This window comes from Pleurodeles waltl, chromosome 3_2 (genome assembly GCF_031143425.1).
Source record: "Pleurodeles waltl isolate 20211129_DDA chromosome 3_2, aPleWal1.hap1.20221129, whole genome shotgun sequence".
In the NCBI taxonomy this organism is placed as follows: domain Eukaryota; kingdom Metazoa; phylum Chordata; class Amphibia; order Caudata; family Salamandridae; genus Pleurodeles; species Pleurodeles waltl.
This window is the reverse complement of record NC_090441.1, coordinates 198,935,159-198,954,344: the sequence shown is the minus strand read 5'-3', so window position 1 is coordinate 198,954,344 and position 19,186 is coordinate 198,935,159. Positions and strand designations below refer to the sequence as shown.

Genomic DNA, 19,186 nt, shown 5'->3' with positions numbered 1-19,186 from the left:
GTCACCATGGTGACACTGGCACCTGTATCCCTCAGGCCTTCTACACTTGTCCCATTAATTAAGAGCTGCTGCCTGTATTTTTGCATGTTAGGGGGCCAGGCAGCCAGTGTGGCTAAATCCACCCCACCCTCAGAGACTAATGTAGCTTCAGTGTGACACCTGATTTGCTCTGGGCACACTATTGATCCCACTTGGAGACTGGCCATTCCAGTGTTAGCTGGAGTAGAGTTTGAAGTGGAACCTTTCTTGGGACAGGTTTTGTCTCCAGTTTGGTGTCCAGGCTGATTACAGCTACGACACCAGGCCTTTTTGGGATCAAGGTTTTTACCCTTGTACCCAAAATTGGATTGTGAAGAGGCTCTGGGCCCACCCTCCTGTGCAGGTTTTTGGGGGCCTGTAGAAGACTCTTTACTATTTTCCCCTTTGGATGTCTCAACACTCTTCTCCTGGAGAGGCTTTGTGACCCCTTTCTTTTGGTCACCCCCTGTGGAAGTCTTGGTCACCCTAGTCTTGACCCAATGGTCCGCTTTCTTTCCCAATTCTTGGGGAGAAATTGGTCCTAAGTCTACCAGATGCTGATGCAGTTTATCATTTGAACAATTACTCAATAGGTGTTCTTTCACAAATAAATTGTACAGCCCATCATAATCATTTACACCACTGCCTTGAATCCAACCATCCAGTGTTTTCACTGAGTAGTCAACAAAATCAACCCAGGTCTGGCTCGAGGATTTTTGAGCCCCCCTGAACCTCATTCTATACTCCTCAGTGGAGAATCCAAAGCCCTCAATCAGGGTAGCCTTCATGAGGTCATAGGATTCTGCATCTTTTCCAGAGAGTGTGAGGAGTCTATCCCTACACTTTCCAGTGAACATTTCCCAAAGGAGAGCACCCCAGTGAGATCTGTTTACTTTTCTGGTTGCACAAGCCATCTCAAAAGCTGTGAACCATTTGGTGATGTCATCACCATCTTCATATTTAGTTACAATCCCTTTAGGGATTTTTAACATGTCAGGAGAATCTCTGACCCTATTTATGTTGCTGCCACCATGGATGGGACCAAAACCGATCTCTTGTGTTTCCCTTTCTATGGCTAGGAGCTGTCTCTCTAAAGCCAATCTTTTGGCCATCCTGGCTAACAGGAGGTCATCTTCACTGAGGCTATCCTCAGTGATTACAGAGGTGCTGGACCCTCCTGTGAGGGAAGCAGCATCTCTGACTATCACAGTTGGAGACAGGGCTTGATCTCCCTAATTAGGACTGGAGGGGGGGAATTCTCCTCCACATCACTAACTTCCCCCTCTGGGAGGTCATCCTCAGAGGGGTTGGCTTTGGCAAACTCTGCCAACAGCTCCTGGAGCTGTATTTTGGAAGGGTTTATGCCAGCTTTAATATTTTTTAATTTGCAGAGAGACCTTAGCTCCCTCATTCTAAGATGGAGGTAAGGTGTGAGGTCGAGTTCCATCACATTCTCTTCTGCATTAGACATTATGGGGGTCATTCCGGACCGCCAGGGCCGGGGACCGTGGAAGCACCGCCAACAGGCTGGCGGTGCTTCCTGGCCAATTCTGACCGTGGCGGTAAAGCCGCGGTCAGAAAAGGGGAACCAGCGGTTTCCACTGGCCAAAGGAATCCTCCATGGCGGCGCTGCAGTCGGAATGACCCCCTATGTTTCTTAAAGTTGGAATGCTTTTTAAGAATCTAAAACTATCTCTAGAACTTAATTCAAACCTTTACAAAACTTTTAAACTCTAAAATAAATGCTAACAGGACTAACACAAGGCCCTAGCAGGACTTCTAAAAATTTAGAAAAATAGCTCAAATTTCAAAAATCTGTTTCTAATGACAATTTTTGGAATTTAATTGTGTGATCAGGTATTGGCTGAGTAGTCCAGCAAATGCAAAGTCTTGTACCCCACCGCTGATCCACCAATGTAGGAAGATGGCTCTGTATGCACTATTTCAAAGTAAGGAATAGTATGCACAGAGTCCAAGGGTTCCCCTTAGAGGTATGATAGTGGCAAAACGAGATAATTCTAATGCTCTATTTTGTGGTAATGTGGTCGAGCAGTAGGCTTATCAAAGGAGTAGTGTTAGGCATTTGTTGTACATACACAAGCAATAAATGAGGAACACACACTCAGAGACAATTCCAGGCCAATAGGTTTTTGTATAGAAAAATATATTTTCTTAGTTTATTTTAAGAACCACAGGTTCAAGATTTACATGTAATACTTCAAATGAAAGGTATTGCAGGTAGGTACTTTAGGAACTTTGAATTAGCAAAATAGCATATACAGTCTACACATAAATCACATATAGCTATTTTAAAACTAGACACAGTGCAATTTTCAACAGTTCCTGGGGGGAGTAAGAGTTTGTTAGTTTTTGCAGGTAAGTAAACCACCTACGGGGTTCAAGTTTGGGTCCAAGGTAGCCCACCGTTGGGGGTTCAGAGCAACCCCAGAGTTACCACACCAGCAGCTCAGGGACGGTCAGGTGTAGAGGTCAAAGTGGTGTCCAAAACGCATAGGCTTCAATGGAGAAGGGGGTGCCCCGGTTCCAGTCCGCCAGCAGGTAAGTACCCGTGTCTTCGGAGGGCAGACCAGGGGGGTTTTGTAGGGCACCGGGGGGGACACAAGTCCACACAGAAAGTACACCCTCAGCGGCACGGGGCGGCCGGGTGCAGTGTGCAAACAGGCGTCGGGTTTGTAATAGAAAGCATTGGGAGACCAAGGGGTCTCTTCAGTGATGCAGGCAGGCAAGGGGGGGGGGGGGCTCCTCGGGGTAGCCACCACCTGGGCAAGGGAGAGGACCACCTGGGGGTCGCTCCTGCACTGGAGGTCGGATCCTTCAGGCCCTGGGGGCTGCGGGTGCAGAGTCTTTACCAGGCGTCGGATCTTAGAAGCAGGCAGTTGCGGTCAGGTGGGGCCTCTGGATTCCTCTGCAGGCGTCGCTGTGGGGGATCAGGGGGGGCAACTTTGGCTACTCACGGTCTCGCAGTCGCCGGGGAGTCCTCCCTGAAGTGTTTGTTCTCCACAAGTCGAGCCAGGGGCGTCGGATGCAGAGTGCCAAGTCTCACGCTTCCGGCGGGAAACACGAGTTGTTTTAAAGTTGCTCCTTTGTTACAAAGTTGCAGTCTTTGGTGAACAGAGCCGCTGTCCTTGGGAGTTCTTGGTCCTTCTAGATGCAGGGCAGTCCTCTGAGGCTTCAGAGGTCGCTGGTCCCTGGGGAGAGCGTCGCTGGAGCAGTGTCTTTAGAAGTGGGGAGACAGGCCGGTAGAGCTGGGGCCAAAGCAGTTGGTGTCTCTGTCTTCTCTGCAGGATTTTTCAGCTTAGCAGTCCTCTTCTTCTTAGGTTGCAGGAATCTGAGTTCCTAGGTTCTGGGTAGCCCCTAAATACTACATTTAGGGGTGTGTTTAGGTCTGGGGGGTTAGTAGCCAATGGCTACTAGCCCTGAGGGTGGCTACACCCTCTTTGTGCCTCCTCCTGAGGGGAGGGGGGCACATTCCTATCCCTATTGGGGGAATCCTCCATCTGCAAGATGGAGGATTTCTAAAAGTCAGAGTCACCTCAGCTCAGGTTGCCTTAGGGGCTGTCCTGACTGGCCAGTGACTCCTCCTTGTTTTTCTCATTATCTCCTCCGGCCTTGCCGCCAAAAGTGGGCCCGTGGCCGGAGGGGGCGGGCAACTCCACTAGCTGGAATGCCCTGGGGTGCTGTACCAAAGGGGGTGATCCTTTGAGGCTCACCGCCAGGTGTTACAGTTCCTGCAGGGGGAGGTGATAAGCATCTCCACCCAGTACAGGTTTTGTTACTAGCCACAGAGTGACAAAGGCACTCTCCCCATGTGGCCAGCAACATGTCTGGAGTGTGGCAGGCTGCTAAAACCAGTCAGCCTACACGGGTAGTCGGTTAAGGTTTCAGGGGGCACCTCTAAGGTGCCCTCTGGGGTGTATGTTACAATAAAATGTACACTGGCATCAGTGAGCATTTATTGTGCTGAGAAGTTTGATACCAAACTTCACAGTTTTCAGTGTAGCCATTATGGTGCCGTGGAGTTCGTGCATGACAGACTCCCAGACCATATACTCTTATGGCTACCCTGCACTTACAATGTCTAAGGTTTTGCTTAGACACTGTAGGGGCATAGTGCTCATGCACTTATGGCCTCACCTATGGTATAGTGCACCCTGCCTTAGGGCTGTAAGGCCTGCTGGAGGGGTGACTTATCTATACCTGTAGGCAGTGTGAGGTTGGCATGGCACCCTGAGGGGAGTGCCATGTCGACTTAGTCGTTTTGTCCTCACTAGCACACACAAGCTTGGCAAGCAGTGTGTCTGTGCTGAGTGAGGGGTCCCCAGGGTGGCATAAGACATGCTGCAGCCCTTAGAGACCTTCCCTGGCATCAGGGCCCTTGGTACCAGGGGTACCAGTTACAAGGGACTTACCTGGATGCCAGGGTGTGCCAATTGTGGAAACAAAAGTACAGGTTAGGGAAAGAACACTGGTGCTGGGGCCTGGTTAGCAGGCCTCAGCACACTTTCAAATCAAAACTTAGCATCAGCAAAGGCAAAAAGTCAGGGGATAACCATGCCAAGGAGGCATTTCCTTACAAGTAGCTAGGAATGAAAGCTGCCCTGAGGTATATAGGAGGGTGGTCTTTGCTGGGTAGATGCCTAGAGGCTTAGAGAAGGATGGAAGGTTCTTAAAGGCAGAGAGGAGGATGGTAGGTGACTACAGCTGTAGCAGATGATGGAAGGTGATCCTAGCTAGTAGGTGCTCAGAGTCATAGACAAAGATGGCAGGAGTTCAGAGGTACAGAGATTGATGACTAGTGACGAAAGCCATAGAGGAGAATGGAGGGTGCTCTGGGGTACAGAGGATGATGGTAGATATAGCAGAGGATAGAAGGTGGTCTCAGGTATAGAGGAGGACTGAAGATGTAGTGGAGGATAGAAGGTGCTCTGGGGTAAAGAGGAGAAGGGAAGGTGCAGTGGATGATAGAAGGTGCTGTGTGGTATAGTGGAGAACGGAAGACCTAGAGGAGGATAGAAGGTGCTCTGAGGTACACAGGAGCATAGAAGGTGTGGTGGATGATAGAAGGTGCTCTGGGTATAGAGTAGGATGGAAGGTGTAGTGGAGGATAGAAGGTGCTTTGTGGTATAGAGGAGGAGGGAAGATGTATTGGAGGATAGAAGGTGCTCTGGGGTATTGAGGAGAATTGAGGGTGCTCTGTGGTATTGTGGAGGATGGTAGGTGTAGTGGAGGATAGAAGGTGCTCTGGGGTGTAGTGGAGGATGGAATGTGTAGTGGAGGATAGAAGGTGCTCTGGGGTATAGAGGAGGGTGGAAGGTGTGGTGGAGGATATACAGTGCTCTGGGGTGTAGAGGAGGATGGAAGGTGTCGCTGAGGATAGAAGGTGCTCTGAGGTATAGAGGATGGTGGAAGGTGTAGTGGAGGATAAAAGGTGCTTTGTGGTATAAAGGAGGAGGGAAGATGTATTGGAGGATAGAAGGTGCTATGGGGTGTAGTGGAGGATGGAATGTGTATTGGAGGATAGAAGATGCTCTGGGGTATAGAGAAGGATGTGGGTGTAGTGGAGGATAGAAGGTGCTCTGGGGTATAGAGGAGAATGCAATGCGTGGTGAAGGATAGAAGGTGCAGTGGGTTATAGAGGAGGATGGAAGGTGTAGTGGAGGACAGAATGTGTTCTGGTTTGTAAAGGAGGATGGAAGGTGTATGGAAGGATAGACAATGCTTTGAGGTATAGAGGATGATGAAAGGTGTAGTGGAGGATAGAAGGTGCTCTGAGGAATAGAGCAGGATGGAAGGTGTAGTGGAGGATAGAAGGTGCTCTGAGGTACAGAGGAGGATGGAAGGTGTTGTGGAGGATAGAAGATGCTCTGGGATATAAAGGAGGATAGAATGTTCTCTGGTGTATAGAGGGGGATGGTAGGTGTAGTGGAGGATAGAAGGTGCTCTGGGGTATAGAGGAGGATGGTAGGTGTAGTGGAGGATACAAGGTGCTCTTTGGTATAAAGGAGGAGGCAAGATGTATTGGAGGATAGAAGGTGCTCTGGGGTGTAGTGGAGGATGGAATGTGTAGTGGAGGATAGAAGATGCTCTGGGTATAGAGGAGGATGAAAGGTGTAGTGGAGGATAGAAGGTGCAGTGGAGGATAGAAGGTGCTCTGGGGTATAGAAAAGGATGGTAGGTGTAGTGAGCATAGAAGGTGTTGTGAGGTACAGAGGAGGATGGAAGATGTATCTGAGGATAGACGGTGCTCAGGGTATAGAGGAGGATGGAAGGTTTAGTAGAGGATAGAAGGTGCTCTGGGTATAGAAAAGGATGGTAGGTGTAGTGGGCACAGAAGGTGTTCTGGGGTATAGAGGAGGACGGAAGGTGTACCTGAGGACGGACGGTGCTCAGGGTATAGAGGAGGATGGAAGGGGTAGCAGATGATAAACTGTAAACTTCGTACTTGTATAGCGCACTACTCACCCGTTAGGGTCTCAAGGCGCTGTACGCATACCGCTGTGGAACCCCTCCTGGCTTTTCCCTGTGAGGTGCCCACTCCTGGGCAACCTCCAAGGTGAAGCCAGGAATCCCAGCGCTGTTGGGGCCGTTGTGGAGATTAAGCAAGCTATTGCCCAGAGTTACAGAGCGGGACCCATGAATTAGATTAGGCACTGATGTGAGAATTATCAGGTCAGAGGAAATTGAGCCCAAGACCCGCTGAGGCGGGAATTGAACCCTGGTACCGGGCCAGATTTCTGCATCAGGGTCTGCCGCTCTAACCATTGAGCCACAATTCTCTACTAGATAAAATGTGCTCTGTGTTATAGAGGACGATGGCAGGTGTAGTGAGCATAGAATGTGTTCTGAGGTATAGAGGAGGATGGAAGGTGTACCTGAGGATGGACGGTGCTCAGGGTATAGAGGAGGATGGAAGGGGTAGCAGATGATAGAATGTGCTCTGGGGTATGGAGGACGATGGCAGGTGTAGTGAGCATACAAGGTGTTCTGAGGTATAGAGGAGGATGGAAGGTGTATCTGAGAATGGACGGTGCTCAGGGTATAGAGGAGGATGGAAGGTGTAGCAGGTGATAGAATGTGCTCTGGGGTATAGAGGACGATGGCAGGTGTAGTGAGCATAGAAGGTGTTCTGAGGTATAGAGGAGGATGGAAGGTGTACCTGAGGATGGACGGTGCTCAGGGTATAGAGGAGGATGGAAGGTGTAGCAGATGATAGAATGTGCTATGGGGTATAGAGGATGATGGCAGGTGTACTGAGCATAGAAGGTGTTGTGAGGTATAGAGGAGGATGGGAGGTGTACCTGAGGATGGACGGTGCTCAGGGTATAGAGGAGGATGGAAAGGATAGGAGATGATAGAATGTTCTCTGGGGTATAGAGGACGATGGCAGGTGTAGTGAGCATAGAAGGTGCTCAGAGGTATAGAGGAGGATGGAAGGTGTATCTGAGGATGGACGGTGCTCAGGGTATAGAGGAGGATGGAAGGTGTAGCAGGTGATAGAATGTGAAGACGATGGCAGGTGTAGTGAGCATGTAAGATGTTCTGAGGTATAGAGGAGGATGGAAGGTGTATCTGAGGATGGACCGTGCTCAGGGTATAGAGGAGGATGGAAGGGGTAGCAGATGATAGAATGTGCTGTGGGGTATAGAGGACGATGGCAGGTGTAGTGAGCATAGAAGGTGTTCTGAGGTATAGAGGAGGACGGAAGGTGTACCTGAGGATGGACGGTGCTCAGGGTATTGAGGAGGATGGAAGGTGTACCTGAGGATGGACGGTGCTCAGGGTATTGAGGAGGACGGAAGGTGTACCTGAGGATGGACGGTGCTCAGGGTATTGAGGAGGATGGAAGGTGTAGCAGATGATAGAATGTGCTCTGGGGTATGGAGGACGATGGCAGGTGTAGTGAGCATAGAAGGTGTTCTGAGGTATAGAGGAGGATGGAAGGTGTACCTGAGGATGGACGGTGCTCAGGGTATATAGGAGGATAGAAAGGGTAGCAGATGATAAAATGTGCTCTGGGGTATGGAGGACGATGGCAGGTGTAGTGAGCATAGAAGGTGTTCTGAGGTATAGAGTAGGATGAAAGGTGTACCTGAGGAAGGACGGTGCCCGGGGTATAGAGGAGGATGGAAAGGATAGCAGATGATAGAATGTGCTCTGTGGTATAGAGGACAATGGCAGGTGTAGTGGAGGTGGTATAGAGGACAATGGTGGGGGATCAGAGCCATAGAGAAGGATAGAAGATACTCAAGAGCACAGAGGAGCATGGTAGGTGCTCAAAGGTAGCGCATAGCATGGAAGATGACTGGAGATGGAAGGTGGTAGGGGTACAGAGGAGGATGATAGTCGGTGAGAGGTACAGAGGAAGACAGTAGTGTGCCATTACATTTGCTATTGTGTGTACTGTAACTAGAGTTGGGTTGGAAATGTAGGGAATAATTCTGCAGAACCCTCTGTAAATGTTTATTTCCCTTTGGTTGATTTATGCTTCTTGGTCCAGGTTAAGGAAAATTCTCTTCGGGCTGGGTGCCTTGTAACCTCACCCTAAAGGTATATAGAGGAGGCTGATAGATGCTCAGACTTGCTGATAGATGCTACGACCTACAGTGAAAGGGGCAGGAGGTGCTCAGAGGTATATAGGGGAGAAGGGCTTGTGCTTAGAGGTGTGGAGGCACTGTGGATGCTTAGAAGAATACTGAGCAGAGCTTATGTGCTCAGAGGAATCTGGAGAAGAACGGTGGGGTATCTCAGAGGTATGTAGTGGATACTGGGAGATGCTCAGAGGTATCTGGAGAAGAACAGTGGGGTATCTCAGAGGTATGTAGTGGAGAAGAGCTTGTTCTTAGATGTGTGGATGGACTGCGGATGCTCAGAAGAATACTGAGCGGAGCTTATGTGCTCAGAGGAATCTGAAGAAGAACGGTGGGGTATCTTAGAGGTATGTAGAGGATATTGGGAGATGGTCAGAGGTTAGTAGTGACAGTAGGTCATCAGAGATATACTGACAAGGGTAGTTGCTCAGCTAATCCTAGGCGTATATACGACAATGGTAGGTGCTCAGTTATTTGGAGGGATGATATGTGCTCGGAGGTGTACACAGTTGGTAGCAGCTCAGAAGTATACTGAGGACAGTTTTATTTGAACAAGATTTATAAAGCACAGCAAATACCTGTAGGTGTCAAGGCGCTATAAACCAGTTGTTAATCAGAGATACATAGAGGACAATGATAGGTGCTCAGATATGAAGATGGTAAGTGCTCTTATGTGTTTAAGCTGGTAAAAACTGCAAATTACCTGTGTCTTGTCCAGCAGACCTGAGGTCCAGGCCTGGCTGCTGGTCTCTGTCTCCCATGTAGTCAAGGCTGTGGTCATCGTAGGCCTCTGGGAAATCTATGGGGCGGTCGCTGTTGTCATAGTCGCGAGGCTCCTTCATGGCCACTGGTTGTGCCCTGCTGGCAGAGGTGCTCCCTCTCTCAGGCTTCTCTCGGGGCAGGTACAAAGATGCCAGGTCCTGAGGGATGGAGTCAGGCTGACCCGGCTGCTTCAGGTACGAAGAGAGAGCTCCGGTCCACGTTGAGGCCTTGAATTGTGGGGATCCTGCTCTGACAAAAGGGGGTGCAGGCTCAACCCTCTGCTCAGGTGGAAAGCCCGCGGAAAGGGAAGCGAGTTTCAGGGGACCTGTGCGCCCCGAATCCACTTGAAAATTCAGCTACAACCAGAAGAAAATGGAAAGAGCAGAATCAAGGCTGTTGCGTGGTTTAAAGCATTCTATTAGTGAGTAGAGACTTGGAAACAAAATAATGCAATCACAGAGAACTCACCCAGATTGTTCTGGAAAACCTGAGGGAAATATACAATTTTACAGTCTAAAAAGGAGCTTCGGAACAGCCACAACAATGGAACATGTAACAATACTTCTAAGTAGCCTGGTTCCTGGGGTAAAATCTTTGAGCCCGATTCACGAAGGTAAAGTTAGACTAAAAGTCTAACTTCACTTCTCAGTATTCACAAGGGCAAATTAGACCAAGACCTAACTTAGATCAAAAGTCTAACTTTACTACTTTTCAATATTCACAAGGGTAAAGTTAGACAAAAAGTCTAACTTTACTAATAGTAAAGTTAGACTTCTGGTCAAACTTTACCTTTGTAAATACCAAAAAGTAGTAAAGTTTGACTTCTGGTCTAAGTTGGACTTCTGGTCAAACTTTCCCTTTGTGAATACCGAAAAGTAGAAACGTTAGACTGTTGGTCAAACTTTACCATTGTGAATACTGAAAAGTAGTAAAGTTAGACTTTTGGTCAAACTTTACCTTTGTGAATAGGGCCCTTTGTCTGCATTCTATAGCTCTGAGGAAAGCAGGAAAACCATGAGTAAACCACCCGCAGAGGCAGAGAGCTTCAAACCCTGCTTCTGTGACAAGGTCCTCATCTTTTTCCTATTCATTCATACATTTTAGAAAAAGATGTAAAGTCAGGAAAGTGAATGATGGAAACCTAGTATTAAATACATTTCCAAGATTATCCATGAGGCGGCTGCTCCAGTATCCATATCACTCCTTTACTCACACCTCCTGGGCAGGAGGAATCCCTCCCAGTGTCACACAGGCCATTCCAGCACCCTGGGTATTCCCTGCCTCATCTCAGGCTCCTCATTCCCCATTTTGTCGCTGCAGGAAAAGACTGTGGCGGCTCACCTTGCGATAGGCGGAGGGCTTCAGCAGGGACTCCCCGACCGGCTGTGAAGTCAGCAGCATGTAGTCCAAGTACTGCTGGAGCAGGGATGGGAGTAGGCGCTCTGAGGAGCTGGGCAGCAGCGGGCTAGGGTACTGTGCTCTGTTGGCCATCGGAACCTTGAGTCGCTGTGCTGGGTATAAATCATTACCCAATGCCACCGTCGGTCCTTTAAGCCTCGGATCTGGGTATTTGAGACCCGAGCTGGTCTTCTCCGAGTCAGTGGGTAGCAGGCGTCGTGGAAAAGAGGCCAGCAGGAGAGACAACCTGCAATGCAAAGCAGGGTGTGATGTCTTGGGTAAAGTGATGGATCAGGGATTGCAGTGGTTTCTAAACGTTTGACTTCCGTGGACCCCCATTTTATCATTACTGGAACCGGGGACCCCAACTGGATCATTATTGGAATCCGGGGACCCCCCTCTGAGTTATTGCTGGAAGTGGTGGACCCCGGCCTAAACATTGTTGATTTGAACCGCAAAACAATGCACAAAAAATACAGAAACAAGCATTCATCAAACGAAAACACATTTTTTTTATGTGCACATAAAATAAAAAAGTAAACATTTAACATTTTAATAGGAAGGTTAGATCTTTTCTAAATTCATTTGAAGCCACACATCGTCCATACTGTATCCTGGTTGATGCACTTGCAGTGCTCCCGCGAATCAATCTAAGGACACTGACTTAATTTCAAAATCCTTGACATTTACTTTTTTAAATTTTAAATTTTAAATTGTACATTTAGCCCCTTTATGTATATACACTTTATTAATCTGTTAATATGAGTTCATTTTTTGTGGACACTTCGCAGACCCCCAGGGGTCCCTGTACCCCAGGCTGGGAACCGCTGGTGGACAGTATTATATGGTAGCACTGTATAGCGCTTCCTGCCGCCATATAATGCGCTGAAGCGCTCATCCACGCGAGTAGCTACACGGATGCTACCCCGCGTGAGTGTGGCTGGATGTGTGCTGTCTTTGCTTTGAGCCTATATGGGAAGTGTTTCCATGCCACAAGCCATGACCATTGAGGTGCAGTTACCGTGCATCAGCACACCGAGTGAGGACGAACACAGCTTAAGCAAGATAAGAGAGCAGTATATCTGCTTGTTTAATTTTTTACATTTTGATGTATGCACACAAATGTGTGTTTTCATGTAATGAGTTGCATTTTGAACTGCTAACCTTATGCACCCTCCTACTGGGCATGATCACAGAGTCTGGGCAATAGTAAACCAACCCTGCCCCCATCACAGGGATATAATGGGCATCAGCACAGACTCCCTCACAGGGATGTGTGTGGGACATCAGCACTGTCTCCCTCACAGGGATGTCTGTGGGACATCAGCCTTGTCTCCCTCACAGGGATGTCTGTGGGACATCAGCCTTGCCTCCCTCACAGGGATGTCTGTGGGACATCAGCCTTGTCTCCCTCACAGGGATGTCTGTGGGACATCAGCACTGTCTCCCTCACAGGGATGTCTGTGGGACATCAGCCTTGTCTCCCTCACAGGGATGTCTGTGGGACATCAGCACTGTCTCCCTCACAGGGATGTCTGTGGGACATCAGCCTTGTCTCCCTCACAGGGATGTCTGTGGGACATCAGCCTTGCCTCCCTCACAGGGATGTCTGTGGGACATCAGCACTGTCTCTCTCACAGGGATGTCTGTGGGACATCAGCCTTGTCTCCCTCACAGGGATGTCTGTGGGACATCAGCAATGCTTCTTTCACAGGATTATCGCCATAGGACTGTAACAACCTTCAACACAGGAAACCTAGGACAGGCTTCTATCACAGGATTATCTCTTTAGGACTGTAACAACCTTCAACACAGGACTACCTCACACAGGCTTCTATCACAGGATTATCTCTTTAGGACTGTAACAACCTTCAACACAGGACTATCTCACACATGTTTTTATCACAGAATTATCATCTCTGCAAGCCTGTAACAACCTTTAATTCATGACTATCTCACACATGTTTCTATTACAGGATTAACTCTCTAGGACTGGAACAACCTTCACCACTGGACTACCTCAGAGAAGCTTCTATCACAGGATTATCTCCATAGTATTAGAAACAACCTTTAATCCAGGACTACCTCACACAGGTTTCTATCACAGGATTATCTCCATAGCACTGTAAAATCCTTCAACACAGTTCTACCACAGACAGGCTTCTATCACACGGTTATCTCCATGGTACTGGAACACCCTTCAACACAGGCCTACCTCACACGGGTTTCTATCACAGGATTATCTCTTTAGGACTGGAACAACCTTCACCACAGGACTACCTCAGAAAAGATTCTATCACAGGATTAGCTACATAGCTACATAGAACTGTAACAACCTTTAACACAGGACTACCTCACACAGACCTCTATCACAGGATTGTCACCATAGGACTGTAACAACCTTCAACACAGGACTACCTCACAAAGGTTTTTTATCATGGGATTATCTCCTTAGGGCTGCAACAACCTTCAACACAGGACTACCACACACAGGCTTCTATCACAGGATTATCTCTTTAGGATTGGAACAACCTTCACCCCAGGAATACCTCAGAGAAGCTTCTATCACAGGATTATCTCCATAGGACTGGAACAACCTTTAATCCAGGATTACCTCACACAGGTTTCTATCACAGGATTATCTCCATATGACTGTAACAACCTTTAACACAGGACTACCTCAGACAGGCTTTTATCACAGGATTAGCTACATGGAACTGTAACAACCTTTAATACAGGACTACCTCACACAGGCTTTTATCACAGGATTAGCTACATGGAACTGTGACAACCTTTAACACAGTACTAACTCGCACAGGCTTCTACCACAGGGTTACCTCCATAGAACTTTAACAACCTTTACGACAGGACTACCTCAGACAGGTTTCTATCACAGGACTGTCTCCATAGCACTGTGAAAACCTTCAACACAGTTCTACCACAGCCAGGCTTCTATCACAGGATTATCTCCATGGTACTAGAACAACCTTTAACATAGGACTACCACACACAGGCTTCTATCACAGGATTATCTCCATGGTACTGGAACAACCTTTTACATAGGCGACCTCACACAGGCTTCTATCACAGGATTATCTCCATGGTACTAGAACAACCTTTAACATAGGACTACCACACACAGGCTTCTATCACAGGATTATCTCCATGGTACTGGAACAACCTTTTACATAGGCTACCTCACACAGGCTTCTATCACAGGATTATCTCTGGAAGGCTGTAACAACCTTTAACACAGGACTACCTCGCACAGGTTTCTATCACAGGTGTACCTCTGTTGGACTGGAACAACCCTTGACACAGGTCTACCTCAGTCAGGCTTATGTCACAGGGGTTTGACTGCGAGAGCAAAGCTGCCTTCAAAGCATAGCTACCGCTGAGCAAAGGGCTGAGATATAAACAACCTTCCTTCACTCATAGCACTCATTGCTCTATCCTGGTCAGAAGATGGCTCCACAGCCAGTGTCCAGGAACAAGGAACATAGACACCAAAGAGTGTCCAGCCTGTCCACCACCTGGCACGGAACCATCCCACAGTCACTCGTGAAGCTTCAGGCAAGGGTCAGTACCTCTTTTCCATGAGGGGATCTTGGGGGGGTTGGGAGCGGAGCTTTGGGATGCCATCCATCTCCTGTGCGATCACCTGCTGGGTGAGATCATCCCTCCATGAGAATCCTGCAAAACAGGGACCAAGCAAACAAAGAATGAAATAAACCATTTCCAAAAGAGAACATAATGCAATTATAATTGTAACTAAAACAATAAAAAATACAAATCAGTAAGACACAAAAGGTAATATTCTAATTATTTAAAAAAAATATTCCCTCAAGAAAGGGAGTCAATCAGTCAAAAATATCCAACGAAACATAAAACAGGAACTTATCCAATCACAAACAGAAAATAATTCCACCATAAAAACGTATGTAATCAATCACCAAAGAAAACAGTCCACGAGAAAACTTGAAACAAACAAATTAACCTATCAGAAAAACAGAAATCATACAATCACAGAAAGAATTTAATACAATCACCAAAATAAAAATTACTAATTGGAAAAAAGAGTATAACAGTAACTTAAGAAAAGCGTCTGAAAAACAGAATCTTGACGCTGCAGTTATTGGCCGTTAGTCCATGGAGAGTATGTGATGCCTTTAGCTCCATTTGATAAATCTGCAGAAAGCTTCGCAGTCCACCCGCTGGACGCCTCATCTAAGCCCCTTCCTTTCCACTTGCGTGCAGATTGGTTCAGAGGAGAGAATGCTGAGGTGCAAAAGCAGCGTTCCCATTGTAGTGCTAGTGGTATATTCCGGTCTGTGGTAGAGCAAACACCACTGAACAGAATTACATCACATTCCGCGACAGACAGACCCCGCCCTAGGCAGATCCATTGCCTGCTTTGGTTCCAACCCATTAAGTAGTTCTTGATATGTGCGCATTGCAAGAAGGCTGCAAAGGGTTATACGCTGGCATATTTGGGGGCATATTTACAAGGAAGAGGCGCAGCGCGGCACTGCGCCAAATATGGAAGCCCCACACTGGGTCAGTTCCGAAAAGCATGAATGCGCTGTATTTACAAAAATACGGTGCACCCCTGTGTTCCCCCCTGCACCGGCGCTAAATTTAGCTGCCAAAGCAGGCATCCTTGCATCATAGTGCAAGGATATCTGCACTGCGGGGTTGTTTACATGCGGGAAGGTACCTCTACCTCTTCCTCATCCACGCACACAAATCCCTCCACAACACCGGCCCAACCTACCTCAATGAAAGAGTTAACTTCCACACTCCCACACGCAACCTCCGATCAGCCGACCTCGCCCTAGCCACAGTCCCCCGCATCCAATGCCCCACCACAGGAGGCAGGTCGTTCTCCTACCTCGCCACCAAAACCTGGAACTCCCTCCCCACCGACCTTTGCAAAACCAAGGACCTACTGGTCTTCAGAAAGAACCTCAAGACATGGTTGTTCGATCAGTGACCCTCCCTGCCCCCCCCCGTTTCCCTCCTCAGCACCTTGAGACCCTCACGGGTGAGTAGCGCGCTCTACACATTTTTTTTGATTGATTGATTGATTGACATAAACAATCTACAATGGCGATTTGGCACTTCTATGTGTACTGCAGAATGCAGCACACGTAGAAGTAGCAAATAGTCATTATTGAATGATTGTTAATGTGCAGGAAGGGACAACTTCCTGCACATAAACAATCATTTATGGCCTTTGCAGAATGCAGCACAGATAGAAAAAGCAAAAATTAGGACAAATTAAAGCATTTCTCCTTATTGCGTCATGCTAACTCCACCCCTGGGGTAATGTTCTTTTTTGGCGTTGTTACAGATTTACGCCTCCTTGTAAACTGGGGCAGCGTAAAAAACAATGGGTGTTGCGGTGGAATCCCCACAGCAACACCCATTGCATGCCTCTTTGCTGCAGAAAACTGCGTCAGCGGGCCCATATTTACCAGGTGGTAAATACGACGCAGTGCACAGCGCCAAGCATCACAATAACTAATGCTCCAGTGGCGCTATGGCCATGTACATATTTCCTTGGTGGTTTGCTAAAACTTTGGTTCTGCTTGACAAATCTGATAGAAATATGGCCGTGACCTTTGTCCCTTGACCTTTGCCCTTTGAAGCCCCACAGGGATTTTTCCTCTCGGCTTCTGCACCAAACATGAGTTAGCACTTTACTGAAATACATAGAATTTTGTTTGGTTTAATGTAAATCCGTTCTGTGGTTTTGAAGAAGTTGGCATTAGAAAAAGGCGTTTAATTGTTTGAATATTTGTGAAATGTTCATTAATTCTGCAGCTGGTGGAGGGTAATTAAATGTTTAAACGAATCTCGCTGGCTGCGGAGGCTATTTTTCTCATCGTGCATATTAGAAATCTCGGGGCTCTCGCAGGCTAACCAGGCATATCTTAAGGATTTCGGGGGGCACTGTGCCAAACATATTTTAGGGGCCCCTGCTCCGAACAGCTTTGAGTTTATGACCCAGTTTCATCTCTTTGGTTCCCTCTTCGGCCAGGACAGGACAATCGCACTCACTGGTCCAGGTTCTAAATGTGTTTATAGCTGATGTTCAAGAACAGTGACGTGTTTTCAATATTGTAACACAGCAGCCGCTCACTAATATTACTGCAAATAACATCTGTGACCCCCCCAATTTATCACACGTGAGGTCCAGTTTAGATATAAACTACATGTTTATGGCTGTTGCACGATGCTGAGAAACCTAAACACAGCATTTCTCTGCAGAATGTCTGTGATAGGCTCCCATACGTCACAGGTATTACAAATAAATGAAAGGAAAATAACATTTTAAACAATATGTGTTGAAGGATTATTCAAGCTCATCAGGGAAGGACTGTCTGTAGAACAGAGTGGATCAATCGGGGACCCCCTGAAAGGAGGGGGTGCACTCTGCTCATGCCTTAAAACGTCTCTGAGCAACCAGCCCACTCCTGCCACCTCCCGTCGGCAGCGGCCACCCACGGATGGCGCCGCAAGATGCAAATACTGCCTGGAACATGGAACCTGAGGCCAGAATGTGCGCTGTGGCTGCTGGCAATGCCCTGTGCCCACTGCCTGCTGTGCCCACCGAGGGCCACCCTCCACGGGCTCTGGGCAGGCTGCTGCGCGTGTTGAAAGCGCACGCCCCGCGCACTGTGCCTGCTGGACATGCGGCAGGGTGACTGTGTTTGGCTAAACGGCAGCGCCTGCTGCACGACGCTTGGGAAGTAGGCGCTAGGGGCACCCAGACTGTGCGGGTGAAAGCCACTCGCCTGATCCAGGGCCCTATCTGAGCCTGGATGGAGAGGGTACAGAGTGGCTTCTTAGGGCAGGATGTGGCCAATCCCCGGGCCCTGTTCCTCGATTCTGGGAGAATCAGTATTGGGTACAGGGAGTGCTTTCTGCAGGAAGACTGGGAACAGGCGTAGACTGCGCAGGAACCACAGGGCCTGCTCCTGCGCCTCCTCTGGTGCGCATGCGCATCAGCCATGCACGGTGGGTCGGGGGCACGGAGCCTGTACATACTGGACACACCCAGGAGGGAGAAAGCATGCCATACAAAGCCCAAAGCCAATCTTTTACAAGGAACTTTATCATAGCCAGGGGTGAGCTGGAGGACCTTGCTGATCTGGAGTCTGTTAAAGACAACGCTATCACGACAAGGGCTGTAGTAAATGAATATCGTGCTCTTTATCTCAGTTAAAGGGACATTATGATAACCTGATGTGCAATGTCCTGGTGCAGTAATGTTAGACAGAACTTTATCAGACCCCGGTGAGAGCTCTAGGAATGTACCAATCTGGAGCTGGATTAGAGGGAACTTTATCATGACACGGTCTGTGTGGAATGAATATCGTGATCTTGAGCTCCATTTAAGGTGCTTTATGTTAACCTGGTGTGCAATGTCCTGGTGCAGAAACGTTAGACAGAACTTTTTCAAACCCTGGTGAGAGTTCAGGATTGTACAGATCTAGAGCTCCAATAGAGTCAACTTTATCACGACATAGTCTGTGTGGAATGAATATCGTGATCGTGAATTCCACTCAAGGAACTTTATGTTAAACTGGTGTGCAATGTCCTGGTGCAGAAATGTTAGACAGAACGTAATCAAAACCCTGATGAGAGCTTCAGGATTGTACCAATCTAGAGCTCCATTAGAAGGAACTTTATCATGACATGGTCTGTGTGGAATTAATATCATGAACTTGAGCTCCGTTAAAGGTGCTTTATCATAACCTAGTATATGTTGACATAGTTTCCTAATCTCGTACTCCAATAGAGGGAGCTTTACCTGGCACAAACTGCAGTAATTCTTGGTGTTCTACTGTTAGATGGAACTTTATCACGACAGGTGTCAGCTGCAGCAGTGTCATTATCAGGAGCTAAAATGAAGGGAGCTTTATCATAACCCAGTGTGAGCTCCAGCAATGCACTAATCTGGAGCTAAAATAGAGGGAGTTTTATCAAAACCAGGTGTGAGGTGCATCAATGCACTAATCTGGAGCTACGATGGAGGGAGCTTCATCATAACCTGGTGTGAGCCGCATCAATGCACTAATCTGGAGCTAAAATAGAGGGAGCTTTATCATAACCCGGTGTGAGCTGCAGCAATGCACTATTCTGGAGCTAAAATAGAGGGAGCTTTATCATAATCTGGTGTGAGCTGCAGCAATGCACTAATCTGGAGCTACGATGGAGGGAGCTTTATCATAACCAGGTGTGAGCTGCAGCAATGCACTAATCTGGAGCTACGATGGAGGGAGCTTTATCATAACCTGGTGGGAGGTGCATCAATGCACTAATCTGGAGCTAAAATAGAGGGAGCTTTATCAAAAACAGATGTGAGCTGCAGCAATGCACTAATCTAGGAC

The 19,186-nt window shown here is 47.8% G+C and overlaps 1 protein-coding gene across 2 annotated transcripts in view; it reads right to left on the bottom strand.

The window, feature by feature from the left end:
• Positions 1 to 19,186, bottom strand: part of PTPRN (protein tyrosine phosphatase receptor type N) — a 328,193-nt gene that overhangs the window by 174,688 nt on the left and 134,319 nt on the right. For both annotated transcript variants that reach the window (XM_069227162.1, XM_069227164.1), the window contains exons 4-6: positions 14,375 to 14,480; positions 10,731 to 11,034; positions 9,331 to 9,745 (exon numbers count right to left, since the gene is read on the bottom strand). In XM_069227162.1, the coding sequence (XP_069083263.1) occupies positions 9,331 to 9,745; positions 10,731 to 11,034; positions 14,375 to 14,480 (825 nt within the window). The remainder of the gene's footprint in view (positions 1 to 9,330; positions 9,746 to 10,730; positions 11,035 to 14,374; positions 14,481 to 19,186) is intronic.